Consider the following 12793-nt stretch of genomic DNA (forward strand, 5'->3'; position numbering starts at 1 on the left):
TGGAAACTTAGCTACTAAGGTGGATTTTGATCCAACACCTGCTACTTATTCAAACCAGCCCACTGGGCACAGACGTCAGTTCAACATCTAGTTTCTATTTACATCTCTTTGGTTCGTCAACTAAAGTGAATTCTACATGAAATCAACACAAAATGTCACCAGTCATTGGATTTAGGTTGCAAGTCCATGAAACAAAAGGTGTTTTGTTGAAATGACGTGGAAACAACGTTTATTCAACCAGTGGGAGGCTTGTAAATAACCCCAGGAAAGTGGAACGAGGAACTCTTCATTGAGACAATGATGAAACAGCAATCTGTGGGAGAGTTGTGGTGGATATTATAAAATAAGGATCTGCTGGAGTCCAAGTCAAACCAAGATTCTTTATTTCTGAGCTCAGAGAGAATAACAGAGTTACACAGCGCAGTGTAGACAGTCTGAATTCCTGAAGCAGTGGGTGATGAGCACATATCTTTATAGTTGCCTGTTCCTGGGAGGGACTTTATTCATACAAGGACGCAGGTGCAGCTGGTTTGCAACGCAGGATGATACTCCCAGGAACAGGAGATTATAATAGGTCAGTTTCACAAGGTTAGTCTGTGGTGGTTAATTGCTGTATTACCAAATGAGGAGAGACAAAGTTCACACACCAGTAAGTTAAATTACATCTTTAATAATAAGATCTTTGCAATGACAAACACAAACTCAGCAAGAAAAGAAACCACAGAAAAAAATGGACAGATCTTTTTCAGGACCCTGTCTTTCAAAGATTATTCGTAAAAATCCAAATAGCTTCACAGGTCTTTGTTGTAATGGGTTTCAACACTGTTTCCCATGCTTGTTCAATGAACCATAAACAATTAATGAACATGCACCTGTGGAACGGTCGTTAAGCAACTAGAATCTTATAGACGGTAGGCAATTAAGGTCACAGTTATGAAAACTTAGGACACTAAAGAGGCCTTTCTACTGACTCTGAAAAACACCAAAAGAAAGATGCCCAGGGTCCCTGCTCATCTGCGTGAACGTGCCTTAGGCATGCTGCAAGGAGGCATGTGGACTGCAGATGTGGCCAGGGAAATAAATTGCAATGTCCGTACTGTGAGATGCTTAAGACAGCGCTACAGGGAGACAGGACGGACAGCTGATCGTCTTCGCAGTGGCAGACCACGTGTAACAACACCTGCACCGGATCGGTACATCCGGACATCACACCTGCGAGACAGGTACAGGATGGCAACAACAATTGCCCGAGTTACACCAGAAATGTACAATCCCTCTATCAGCGCTCAGACTGTCCGGAATAGGCTGAGAGAGGCTGGACTGAGGGCTTGTTGTAAGGCAGGTCCTCACCAGACATCAACGTCAACAATGTCGCCTACGGGCATAAACCCATCGTCACTGGATCAGACAGGACTGGCAAAAAGTACTCTCACTGACGAGTCGCAATTTTGTCTCACCAGGAGTGATGGTCGGATTCGCGTTCATCGTCGAAGGGATGAGCGTTACACCGAGGCCTGTACTCTGGAGCGGGATCGATTTGGTGGTGGAATGTCCATCATGGTCTGGGGCGGTGTGTCACAGCATCATCAAACTGAGCTTGTTGTCATTGCAGGCAATCTCAACGCTGTGCGTTACAGGGAAGACATCCTCCTCCCTCATGTGGTACCCTTCCTGCAGGCTCATCCTGACATGACCCTCCAGCATGACAATGCCACCAGCCATACTGCTCCTTCTGTGCGTGATTTCCTGCAAGACAGGAATGTCAGTGTTCTGCCATGGCCAGCGAAGAGCCCGGATCTCAATCGCATTGAGCACGTCTGGGACCTGTTGGATCGAAGGGTGAGGGCTAGGGCCATTCCCCCCAGAAATGTCCAGGAACTTGCAGGTGCCTTGGTGGAAGAGTGGGGTAACATCTCACAGCAAGAACTGTCAAATCTGGTGAAGTTCATGAGGAGATGCACAGCAGTACTTAATGCAGCTGGTGGCCACACCAGATACTGAATGCTACTTTTGAATTTGACCCCCCCTTTGTTCAGGGACACATTTCTGTTAGTCACAAGTCTGTGGAACTTGTTCATTTTGTCTCATTTGTTGAATCTTAGGTTCATACAAATATTTACACATGTTAAGTTTATTGAAAATAAACGCAGTTGACAGTGAGAGGACTTTCTTTTTTTGCTGAGTTTACAATTACCATTTTCTATTACAGAGTCTGTGATCATTTCAATTTCATTAAATCATCCGTGGGCCAACAATGCAAATGTAAACAATGGATCAAATGCATCACATCCAAATATCACTGTACTATCTGTAGTGCTGGAGGAATGACACACCCAGATAAACACACACACAGTCAGAGTTTAAAAAAGGACCATTTAAACACATGGAATCTGATCTACTCTATATTCAAACTGTTTTCTCGTAAAAACATACAAATATATGTTTAAGACTACTTTGTACAATTCCATTTCATATGGTATAAACAAGTAAACACATTCTCAGTCAACAATATAAGACAATTGGAGCACTGTGTATGTTCTCTGATGAATTTTAAGTCAATGTGATGTGAAACATGAGTTTACACACGAGGAGAAGTAATTATTCTCCCGTGTGGATTCTCACATGACGTTTAAGTGACCGTGATGAGTAATATGTCTTCCCACAGTCTGAGCATTTGCAAGGGTTCTCCCCTGTGTGCAGTCTCATGTGTTCTTTCAGCTTTCCTGAATGGTTAAAACGCTTTCCGCAGTGGGAGCAGCGGTAAGGCTTTTCCCCTGTGTGTATTCGCTTATGAGCGTTCAGGTTTCCTGACTCTCTAAAACTCTTTCCACAATGGGAGCAGTGGTAAGGCTTCTCCCCTGTGTGTATTCGCTCATGAGATTTCATGTTTCCTAACTTGTTAAAACTCTTTCCACACTGGGCGCAATGGTGTGGCTTCGCTCCTGTGTGTATCCTCTCATGTCTTTTCAGGCTTCCTAATCTGGTAAACCTAGTTCCACACTGGGAGCAGTGGTAAGGCAACTCCCCTGTGTGTATTCGCTCATGAGCTTTCAGGCTTCCTAACTGGTTAAAACTCTTTCCACATTGGGAGCAGAGGTGTCGTCTTGCTGGTTTGGACACCTTTGGTTCCTCGAAGTTTGGTTTTCCTCCTGCCAAAGACAGTGTTTAATTAAAGAGAGACCTGAATGAAACCTCTTCATGATAATGCTGCCTTGTATGAGGTGTCATGACCATACCGATTATCTCTCACCCCCAACTTAGGAGAGATCTAGGGGTATGAAGATGTGGGGGGGTTTTGACCCCTCACACCCATTGTAAATCTTAGGCAACAGACAAAATTCTTTTGAAAATAATTTAATTTAATAATAAATAATCTTTTGTCCTCTCACTATGGAGAACCGGCCTCAGAACATTAAACATGGAATAAATGGACTTTGGAACAATGGTTTCCGTCAGCCACAATGGTGGTAATGACGATAGATGGAATATGAAAATTAATGTCATTTTTGTTTTGTTATTAAAGGTTAAAGGACGACGTCATTATGAAAACATTGTAACTTTAAGAGTTTTCCTAGTATATCCTAGTATATGCTTGATGTTCATACATTGTACGTTGTGTGGAAAATGTTCAAATCAAAGAGAATGTTTTGGTAAAGATGAAATGTGAAGTTAGTTGTCTAAAATTGGATTTGAGTAAAATCTAGACCTTGCCTCATAACTTGGTACGCCCAGAGAATTGCCCTAAAGGCGGTTACGCCCACATCTGACCCGAGTGTATAAGACATGCGAGTTAAGAATTAACATATCAGACTAAGTGACCCGAGCTGCAGCAAAGGTCTGAGTAGTCAACGAACCCAAAACACAACACGAGGTTGAAGACAAAGGAATCCTTTTCTTCTCATGCTATGGATGAATAGCTGCGTCTAAGCGGGTGAATTCAAGCCGGACCACCCGGTCTCCACCCACCATCGAATCGTGGTATCTACACTGTTTTCATTCCTACGCTGTGAGCCCTGAGCTACAGGGCTGGCTGTCCTCAGAAGAACCCTTTCAGAACAAGGGTGAGGAATCAGACCACTAAGCAAAAAGGACACTGACATCATGAGGACAACCAAAGAGTTGCACCAAAGAATTGCATCATTTCTTGAAGCCTAAACGGCCCACGCGGAGAGACCCACAGCGGAGACCTTCAACACGTAATTACATCATTATATTCTGACCCATAAGAGCGGCAGTTCGGGGCAAGGTCAGGGTTCAAATAAGCATAGCTGACAAATGCACCCAAATGTATATTTCTCTCGTGTACTTTCTCCTTTTCTCTCTTTTAAATCCCCATTTTGGGTAACACGCGTCAGAGTGTGTTGGCCTGTTGTACTAAGTTCTAATCAACAGCCTAGACTGTGTTTTGTTTATGCGTATCTTCTATTATCATTTTAGCTTTCTAGTAAATAAATAATCAACTAAAATTGGTGTGGTACGAACTCATTGGTGGGACTCGGGTTTGTGCAGATTCCCGGATTATGCGACGTTCACAATGAGACTGTAGAGGAAATTGATTAATTAGCGACTGTTGTCAAATCGATATTCTGATATTCTTTGAGGTAATTTGGGAAATAGAAACTCCATAAAACTAATTTTCCCATGGTGCCCAGGTTAATGAGTTAATAATTGTCTGATTCATTTAATCACGCAATTATAAACCGTTAATCATTCGATGAGCAGCAGTCGTCACATTAACTAATACAACGTCACGACATATTGGCACCCCGTGGGAGGCATCGAAGATAAAACTATGGCTGCACTTTTGGTTAATTCCATACCAATTGTGTAGCAAGATACATATATACCATTAACTTCTCTTATCTACGGATACCGGATGCGGGTTTGAATTCGACAACATACGGTGATCGCCACAAATAGTCATATTAAACATTCCTGAAAATACAAGTGTCTCACAGGCTTCAAAAGCCTAGAATCTTGATAATCCAACTGCGTTGTCAGATTTAAAAAAGGATTTACTGCGAAAGAATACGATGTGATTATCTGAGCACAGAGCCCCATACCAAACTACTTTTTCAACCAGCACAGGCGTAACAAAATCACAGATAGCAATGAAATAAATAGTTTACCTTTGAAGATCTTGCTCTGTTTGCAATCCCAAGGCTCATTGTTACACAATGAATGGTCTTTTGTTCAGTTAAATCCATTTTTATAGCCTAACACGAAACATTTTGTGAACGCTTATCTCGTTGAATTTCGTGTCATTCAATTTTCGACTAAACATTCGACGTAAATACACAGACTAAACCTGACTTTATCCAGTCATGTTTGGTTTCCTTGCAATCAACTGTTTGTTTGTAACGCAACCAAACTTGATGGGTCATTTCGCGGGACGTGTTGACCCGAAAAAAACGATTGGAAGACAACAAGTAACGACCTCATTGTGCACCAATTATATGACCACTGTCTCGTTGATTGACTGTATTTTAACCCAATGACCACCGATCGTCTTGAAATCTAGCTGGGTAGATAGCCAATGAGCAGAGGTAAACGGCAATATCTAATGTTTGTGTTTTGGAAGACCAACCCATGTAGTAAACTCCGGCGTAAATATCGTCATTCGCCATTGAAGTTTCATACTGGAAGTAGCCAAACTCATTATGCACAGCACTGTTTTGCTAACAAGCATCTTCAGATGTTTATATATCGAAAATCATGGCGAAAAAATCAGGGAAAGCTAAATCTAAGACTAGATATACGAATGTACACAAAATTATAGAGGAAATTGATCGTGAAAGTGAAACATATGCTTTTGGAAGACGACTCAGTTAGCGACCATGACTCAAATGGAAGCATATTTTTTGAACGGAGAGGACATTGTTTTGGACTGGTAAGTTCTTCTCATGCTAATGCCGTTGTTTGAAATGAATAATATAAAATATTATTTGTGATTGTTTTTACATTTTATTTGCAATATATAAAAATGTAATGAAATGTTTAAAGTACACATTGGCTATACTTCCTCCAGCGCATGCTTCCTCAACTCAGTCTACATATTATGGATTAGAGGGAGCATGGTCGAGATGCGTGTGTCTGCCGCCAACGTGTGTCCATCCCCCTCTGAAGCTGGTTCATCCAGCTGGACCCCTGCTGTCTCTGGCTCCACACCTCCCGGGCCATCTAGAGGTAAACTGTTCATATTTACTCTTGAGGGCTATATAAACAGATTTGATTTGATAGAGGACTGAGGGTCTTCCAAATATTGAAAGTGTGTAAATAGTTACCTGTGTTATTTTGTAAATGTATATATTTTTTTTCCCTCTCCATTTTTTGGGGGGGTGTGTTAGAATACCATTTTGGTATTTTGTATATAGTTATTTGTTTCAAAAAGTATACCTTCACCAATTTGGCCACTTGGGTACATTTGGGCTACATGTGTGGGACACCTGGGTGACTTCATGTTAAATGTCATGTAGCACACTCATTTTGGAAGTTATCATTCTGAAACTTTGCACAAGTACTGTTGCCTTATGTTTTCCACTGAAATTGTCCCCATATTCATATCTGAATGTTTGTTTTATCTTGTTCATTTTAAAGATGATACAACAATTAAAAAGAAAAAACGTATTGTTTTTTCATTGTATTATCTAAACCAGATCTATTGTGTTATATTCTCCTACATTCAATTCACATTTACACAAACTTCAGTGTGTTTTCTTTCAAATGGTACCAAGAATATGCATATCCTTGCTCCTGGGCCTGAGCTAGAGGCAGTTAGATTTGGGTATGTCTTCAGGCGGAAATTGAAGGGGAGGGGGGGGGGGGGGGGGTAGCTGTAAGATTAATAGCTTTTGGGTTAATTCCATACCAATTGTGTAGCAAGATACATATACCAGACAGACAATGTAACATCCATAATGTTTTTAGGAAAAGGTTTTGTAAAACAAGCACCTTACATCAGATCATCTTGAAACTTTCTCTCTAAAGCTAACTTTCATCAAGGTCTTATATGGTCTATTGGTTTCTCTCTTCATTGGCAGAATCCTTTTTCAGTGTTATATATAACATCCATATCCACCAGTCTATCTTCCTGACAACTAACAGAACTCTGCTGGTTGTCCTGGTAACAGATAACAGTCTATCTTCATGTCAACAGAACTCTGCTGGTTGTCCTGGTAACAGATACCAGTGGGCAGATCTATTGTATTTGTTCAAACTAAACTACAGCACTTACTTTGATGTGTCAAATCTGATCCTTTCTTCTCTTCTCCTCCTCTCACAGTTCCACTCAGCCCCGTTGTTTTCCTGCAGTCCACCAGCAGCACAGACAACCTCTTCATACCCAGCAGTGAGGCGCTACCGGGAGAGGCACGACATGGGGACTCCGGGAGGGAGGAAGGGCTATCGTTGTCCTGGTAACCATAAAGGAGGGGACACAGACACATATCATAATGGATGCTTATGTCACCGCTGTCATGAAGTGCTTTACAGAAACCCAGCACAGACCCCGATAGAGCAAGCTGTATACTAGACCAGACCAAGCTGTACCATCTGGTGTTCTGATCTGGAGAGACTCTTCTCTGCCTCGTCAGCATCAGGATGTTGTTGATGCTCCCCAGAGGATCCACAATAGTCATGTCTCTCTCCTGTGTGAATGAGAACATCAAACAGATAGTGATTTTACGACCGTCTATTATAATCATAGGGTCTTACAGGAGGCATTAATCTCTCTAAACAGCCTAAAATGCAAATGTTAAAGGGTCGTTCCACTAAATGGGTGCCTTTTGCATCCCTTTGATATTTTAAGTATAAATTATACTCCAACATTGCATTTTAAAAGCCTGTTATACTAGTTACATGGATAAATTACATGGATAATTTAATAAATCTAATTTAAAAGTCCCCAAAATATATGTACCAATGGCAGATTGAAACTAACAAAGGCAGATGGCCCCTTTAACAATTCCTACAGTACTGAACAACATATTCAAGTGAAGAAGTTCAGTAGAATGGCCCTTAAAACCCCCCACATTAGTTCAACAACGGCATAGTGTGTGACTCGGTTTTTAAGACAGTACTCACTGGTGTTAATCTGATATTCTGTCTCCTCCTCTTTCACTCCCAAGACGTCTTCCTCCTTCACCTTTATTGAGATAGCATCCTCTTCCTCTCTGAAAGGTTCTTCCTCTGTTTCCTCTATAACATCCTCTTCTTCTTTCACGACAATGTTCAGCCTCAGAGCTTCTTTCTGCATACAGCAGACCTCTTCTTTAACAGGGGATGAGTAGTTTAGTGAGCTCATGGTCTGGGATGTTAGAATTAGCGACTAGCCTAACGCTAGGCTCAGTATCAATGTTTAACAACTTTGCAAATTGAACAAGCAAATTAGGTTAAAGTTAACCAGTTGATACGTCAACTGAACTGCGTTAACAACACTGAGATTAGCTAATGTACATTAACATGGTCTAAAGCGTCAATCTTTCAGTTTAATGTTGGCTAGCAAGCTACCGAGGCGGTTGAAAGAGTAGCCGCGTTGTTGTTCCTGAAGATACGTCCCGTCCAGTAAATTATACGTCACACAAGAAGCATCACCTGAAAGACGCATATCGCCATCTGCTGGCTGGAGTGGGTAACGCAGTTTGAAAACAACAGTTACTACACTTTTGTATTGGAAAAAACGTCATAATAATTTAACAATAAGCTGATATATTGTAAATGATGAATACATACTTCTATGATTAGGTAGTGTTTTAATAAACATTTGCTCTGTTCATTTTTCACATTAGTTTTTATCTAGATGTGACGGCATTTTAGGCCTTGAGACAAATGAGACATGGATTGTGTATGTGTGCCATTCAGAGGGTGAATGGAGAAGACAAAATAGTTAAGAGCCTTTCAACAGGGTATGGTAGTAGGTCCCAGGCGCCGGTTTGTGTCAAGAACTGCAACGCTGCTGTGGTTTTCCAGCTCAACGGTTTCCCATGTGTACCAAGAATCATCCAACACCCAAACAGTGCCGTTTAAGATGAGGCAGAACTATTTGTTTTTTCATGAGCATGGCCTTATTTCTATTACAGCATATTAGATGACTGTCATTCATATTCCATTCACCCTGTTCAATGTAACAGCAATAGGTTTAGGCTACTACATGATACTAGAATTTACCCATCATGAGATTGCTACAACCTAGCCTATGAATGAAAGTTTAGAACGTAGGTGCACACAGGTCGAGATAGGTTTTTTAGGTGACAGACAGTGACACATGGACAGACAGTCGTGAAGACATCACCAACTAATTATCATGGTCCAAACACACCAAGACAGTCGTGAAGACATCACCAACTAATTATCATGGTCCAAACACACCAAGACAGTCGTGAAGACATCACCAACTAATTATCATGGTCCAAACACACCAAGACAGTCGTGAAGAGGGCACGACAACAAGTTCTCCACCTCGGGAGACTGAAAAGATTTGGCATAGGTCCCCAGATCCTCAAAAAGTTCTACAGCTGCACCATCGAGACCATCCTGACCGGTTGCATCACCGCCTGGTATGGCAACTGCTCGGCATCTGACCGTAATGCACTACAGAGGGTAGTGAACATCACTGGGGCCAAGCTTCCTGCCATCCAGGACCTATATAAAGAAAGCCCCAAAAATAGACTGTTTTCTCTGCTCCCGCACGTCAAGTGGTACCGGAGCACCAAGTCTAGAACCAAAAGGCTCCTTAACAGCTTCTACCCCCATAAGCCATAAGACTGCTGAACAATTAATCAAATGGCCACCTGGACTATTTACATTGACCCTCCATTTGTTTTGTACACTGCTGCTACTTGCTGTTTATTATCTATGAAATGTCACTTCACCCCGACCTACATGTACAAATTACCTCGACTAACCTGTACCCCTGCACATTGACTCGGTACCAGTACCCCCTGTATATAGCCTTGTTATTGTTATTTTATTGCGTTACTTTTTATAATTTTGTACTTTTGGTCATTTGCTCATTTTCTTAACTCTTCCTGAACTGTACTGTTAGTTAAGGGCTTGTAAGCAATTCACTGTAAGGTCTACACTTGTTGTATTCGGCGCATTTGACAAATAAAGTTTGATTTTATTTGACAAATTCAGGTATGTTTATCCCGTTTTTTTCTGTTTAAGAAACATTTGTCTCTAGAGAGTTGAAAACAGCAGGTTTGGGACAGGTAGCACGTCCGGTGAACAGGTCAGGGTTCCATAGCCGCAGGCAGAACAGTTGAAACTGGAGCAGCAGCACGGCCAGCTGGATTGGGGACAGTAAGGAGTCATCATGCCAGGTAGTCCTGAGGCATGGTCCTAGGGCTCAGGTCCTCGAGAGAGAGAAAGAAAGAGAGAAAGAGAGAATTCGAGAGAGCATACTTAAATTCACACAGGACACCGGATAAGACAGGAGAAATACTCCAGATATAACAGACGTACCCAGCCCCCTGACACATGAACTACTGCAGCATAAATACTGGAGGCTGAGACAGGAGGGGTCAGGAGACACTGTGGCCCCATCCGATGATACCCCCGGACAGGGCCAAAAAGGGAGGATATAACCCCACCCACTTTGCCAAAGCACAGCCCCCACACTACTAGAGGGATATCTTCAATCACCAACTTACCATCCTGAGACAAGGCCGAGTATAGCCCACAAAGATCTTCGCCATGGCACAAGCCAATGGGGGGTGCCAACCCATGAATACGGCTGCACAGTATTGTCTCTTCTCGATGGCGGTTATGATATCGTTTAGTACCTTGAGCGTGGTTGAGGTGCACCCATGACCAACTCGGAAACCGCATTGCACAGCGGAGAAGGTTCATGCTGAAAGAGCTCTGATAGGTTGGAGGATGTCCTCCGGAAGTTGTCATAATTACTGTTTAAGTCTATGGAGGGGTTTGAGAACCATGAGCCTCTTAGGTTTTGTATTGAAGTCAATGTACCCAGAGGAGGACGCAAAATAGTATGTTTTATTCAATTATTTTTTTATTCAATTATTTGGTGATGTGATTATATTTAAATGATTTTATTTGAATGTTTTACCAATTTATTTTCTTCTGAAACTCACTGAAAATCCCTTCCCACAATTATGTAATGTTGGCTCGATGTCCTTTGGGTGCAGTGGAGGCTTCTCAGAGGAGGAAGGGGAAGACCATCCTTGTTGAGGAGCCTTCACTGCACCCAAAGGACATCCAGCCAACATGACACAATTGTGGGAAGCATTGGAGTCAACATGGAGTCAGCATCCCTGTGGAAGGCTTTGGACACTTTGAAGAGTTCATGCCCCGACAAATTGAGACTCTTCTGAGGGAAAAGGAGGAGGTTCCTAGTCCATATTAGGACGTTTATTTCTCTCCAAATGTTTGGTATGATCAGTGTACATATATATATAAAGAAAATATTGCATGACCAAAAGCACAATTCTATTTTTGTAAAAATGAGACAAGTGTACGAGCATATGTGTGTTCTCTCATGAACTTTAAGTAGCCTGTATTTGATGTGATATACTCCTTTCGAGACAGGATTGTGTCACGGCACAGATCTGGGGTAGTGGACCAAAACATTTCTGCAGCATTGAAGGTCCCCATCATCTTAAAAGGAAGAAATTTGAAACCACCAAAACCCTTCCTACTGCTGGCTGCCCGGCCAAACTGAACAATCGGGGGAGAAGGGCCTTGGTCAGGGAGGTGACCAAGAACCCAATGGTCACTCTGACAGAGCTCCTCTGTGGAGATGGGAGAACCTTCCAGAAGGACAACCATCCCTGCATCACTCCACCAAGCAGGACTTCATGGTAGAGTTGCCAGACGGAAGCCACTCCTCAGTAAAAGGCATATGAAAGCCAGCTTGGAGTTTGCCAAAAGGCACCTAAAGGATTATCAGACCATGAGTAACAAAATTCTCTGGTCTGATGAATGCCAAGGGTCACATCCGGAGGAAACCGGGCACCATTCCTACGGTGAAGCATGGGGTTGGCAGTATCATGCTGTGGGGATGTTTTTCAGCGGCATGAACTGGGAGACTCGTCAGGATCGAGGGAAAGATGAACGGAGCAAAATACAGAGAGATAATTTTTGAAAACTTGCTCCAGAGCACTCAGGACCTCAGACTGGGGCAAAGGTTAACCTTCCAATAGGACAACGACCCTACGCACAAAGCCAAGACAATGCAGGAGTGGCTTTGGGAGATGTCTCTGAATGTCCTTGAGGGGCCCAGCCAGAGCCCGGATTTGAACCCGATTTAACATCTCTGGAGAGACCTGAAAATAGCTTTGTAGTGTCACTCCCCATCCAACCTGACAGAGTTTGAGAGGATCTGCAGAGAAGAATGGGAGAAACATGAGGCTCCTGCTGCTGCTGTCCTCAAGGGCAAATTGACAGATTTTTCACCTAGTTGTCTTTGGGATTCAAACCAGAGATCTTTCGGTTACTGGCCCAACACTAGTAACCGCTAGGCTACCTGCAGCAGGAGCCCCATGTTGACAGGACAGCCCACCTTTATTTTTCCCTCATTATGAACATTCATATTGGTCAACAGTCAACCTATTGTGTGTATTGAACATTCATATTGGACTGTAGCAGCTAGCTAACTGGCTACTGATCAACCTATTGTGTGTATTGAACATTTATATTGGACTGTAGCAGCTAGCTAACTGGCTACCGATCATCCTATTGTGTGTATTGAACATTTATATTGGACTGTAGCAGCTAGCTATCTGGCTACCGATCAACCTATTGTGTGTATTGAATATTCATATTGGACTGTAGC

At 42.4% G+C, this 12793-nt stretch overlaps 1 protein-coding gene across 1 annotated transcript; it reads right to left on the reverse strand.

The window, feature by feature from the left end:
- Positions 1-366: 366 nt before the first annotated feature.
- Positions 367-8552, reverse strand: LOC129847154 (zinc finger protein with KRAB and SCAN domains 7-like). Its single transcript, XM_055914967.1, has 4 exons — positions 8083-8552; positions 7549-7646; positions 7235-7412; positions 367-3149 (listed from the first exon to the last, which is right to left on the reverse strand). The coding sequence occupies exons 1-4, from the start codon at positions 8300-8302 to the stop codon at positions 2599-2601; spliced, it is 1047 nt and encodes a 348-aa protein (XP_055770942.1). The 5' UTR covers positions 8303-8552; the 3' UTR covers positions 367-2598.
- Between the last annotated feature and the right edge of the window lie 4241 nt (positions 8553-12793).

The sequence above is a fragment of the Salvelinus fontinalis genome, unplaced genomic scaffold, assembly GCF_029448725.1.
Source record: "Salvelinus fontinalis isolate EN_2023a unplaced genomic scaffold, ASM2944872v1 scaffold_0735, whole genome shotgun sequence".
NCBI classification, from domain to species: Eukaryota; Metazoa; Chordata; class Actinopteri; order Salmoniformes; family Salmonidae; genus Salvelinus; species Salvelinus fontinalis.

Coding starts and splice junctions, on each gene's coding strand:
- LOC129847154 (XM_055914967.1), bottom strand. CDS start 8,302: ATGAGCTCACTAAACTACTCATCCCCTGTTAAAGAAGAGGTCTGCTGT. Junction 7,647..8,082: donor AGAATATCAGATTAACACCA/GTGAGTACTGTC, acceptor TCATTCACACAG/GAGAGAGACATGACTATTGT. Junction 7,413..7,548: donor CCAGATCAGAACACCAGATG/GTACAGCTTGGT, acceptor TATGGTTACCAG/GACAACGATAGCCCTTCCTC.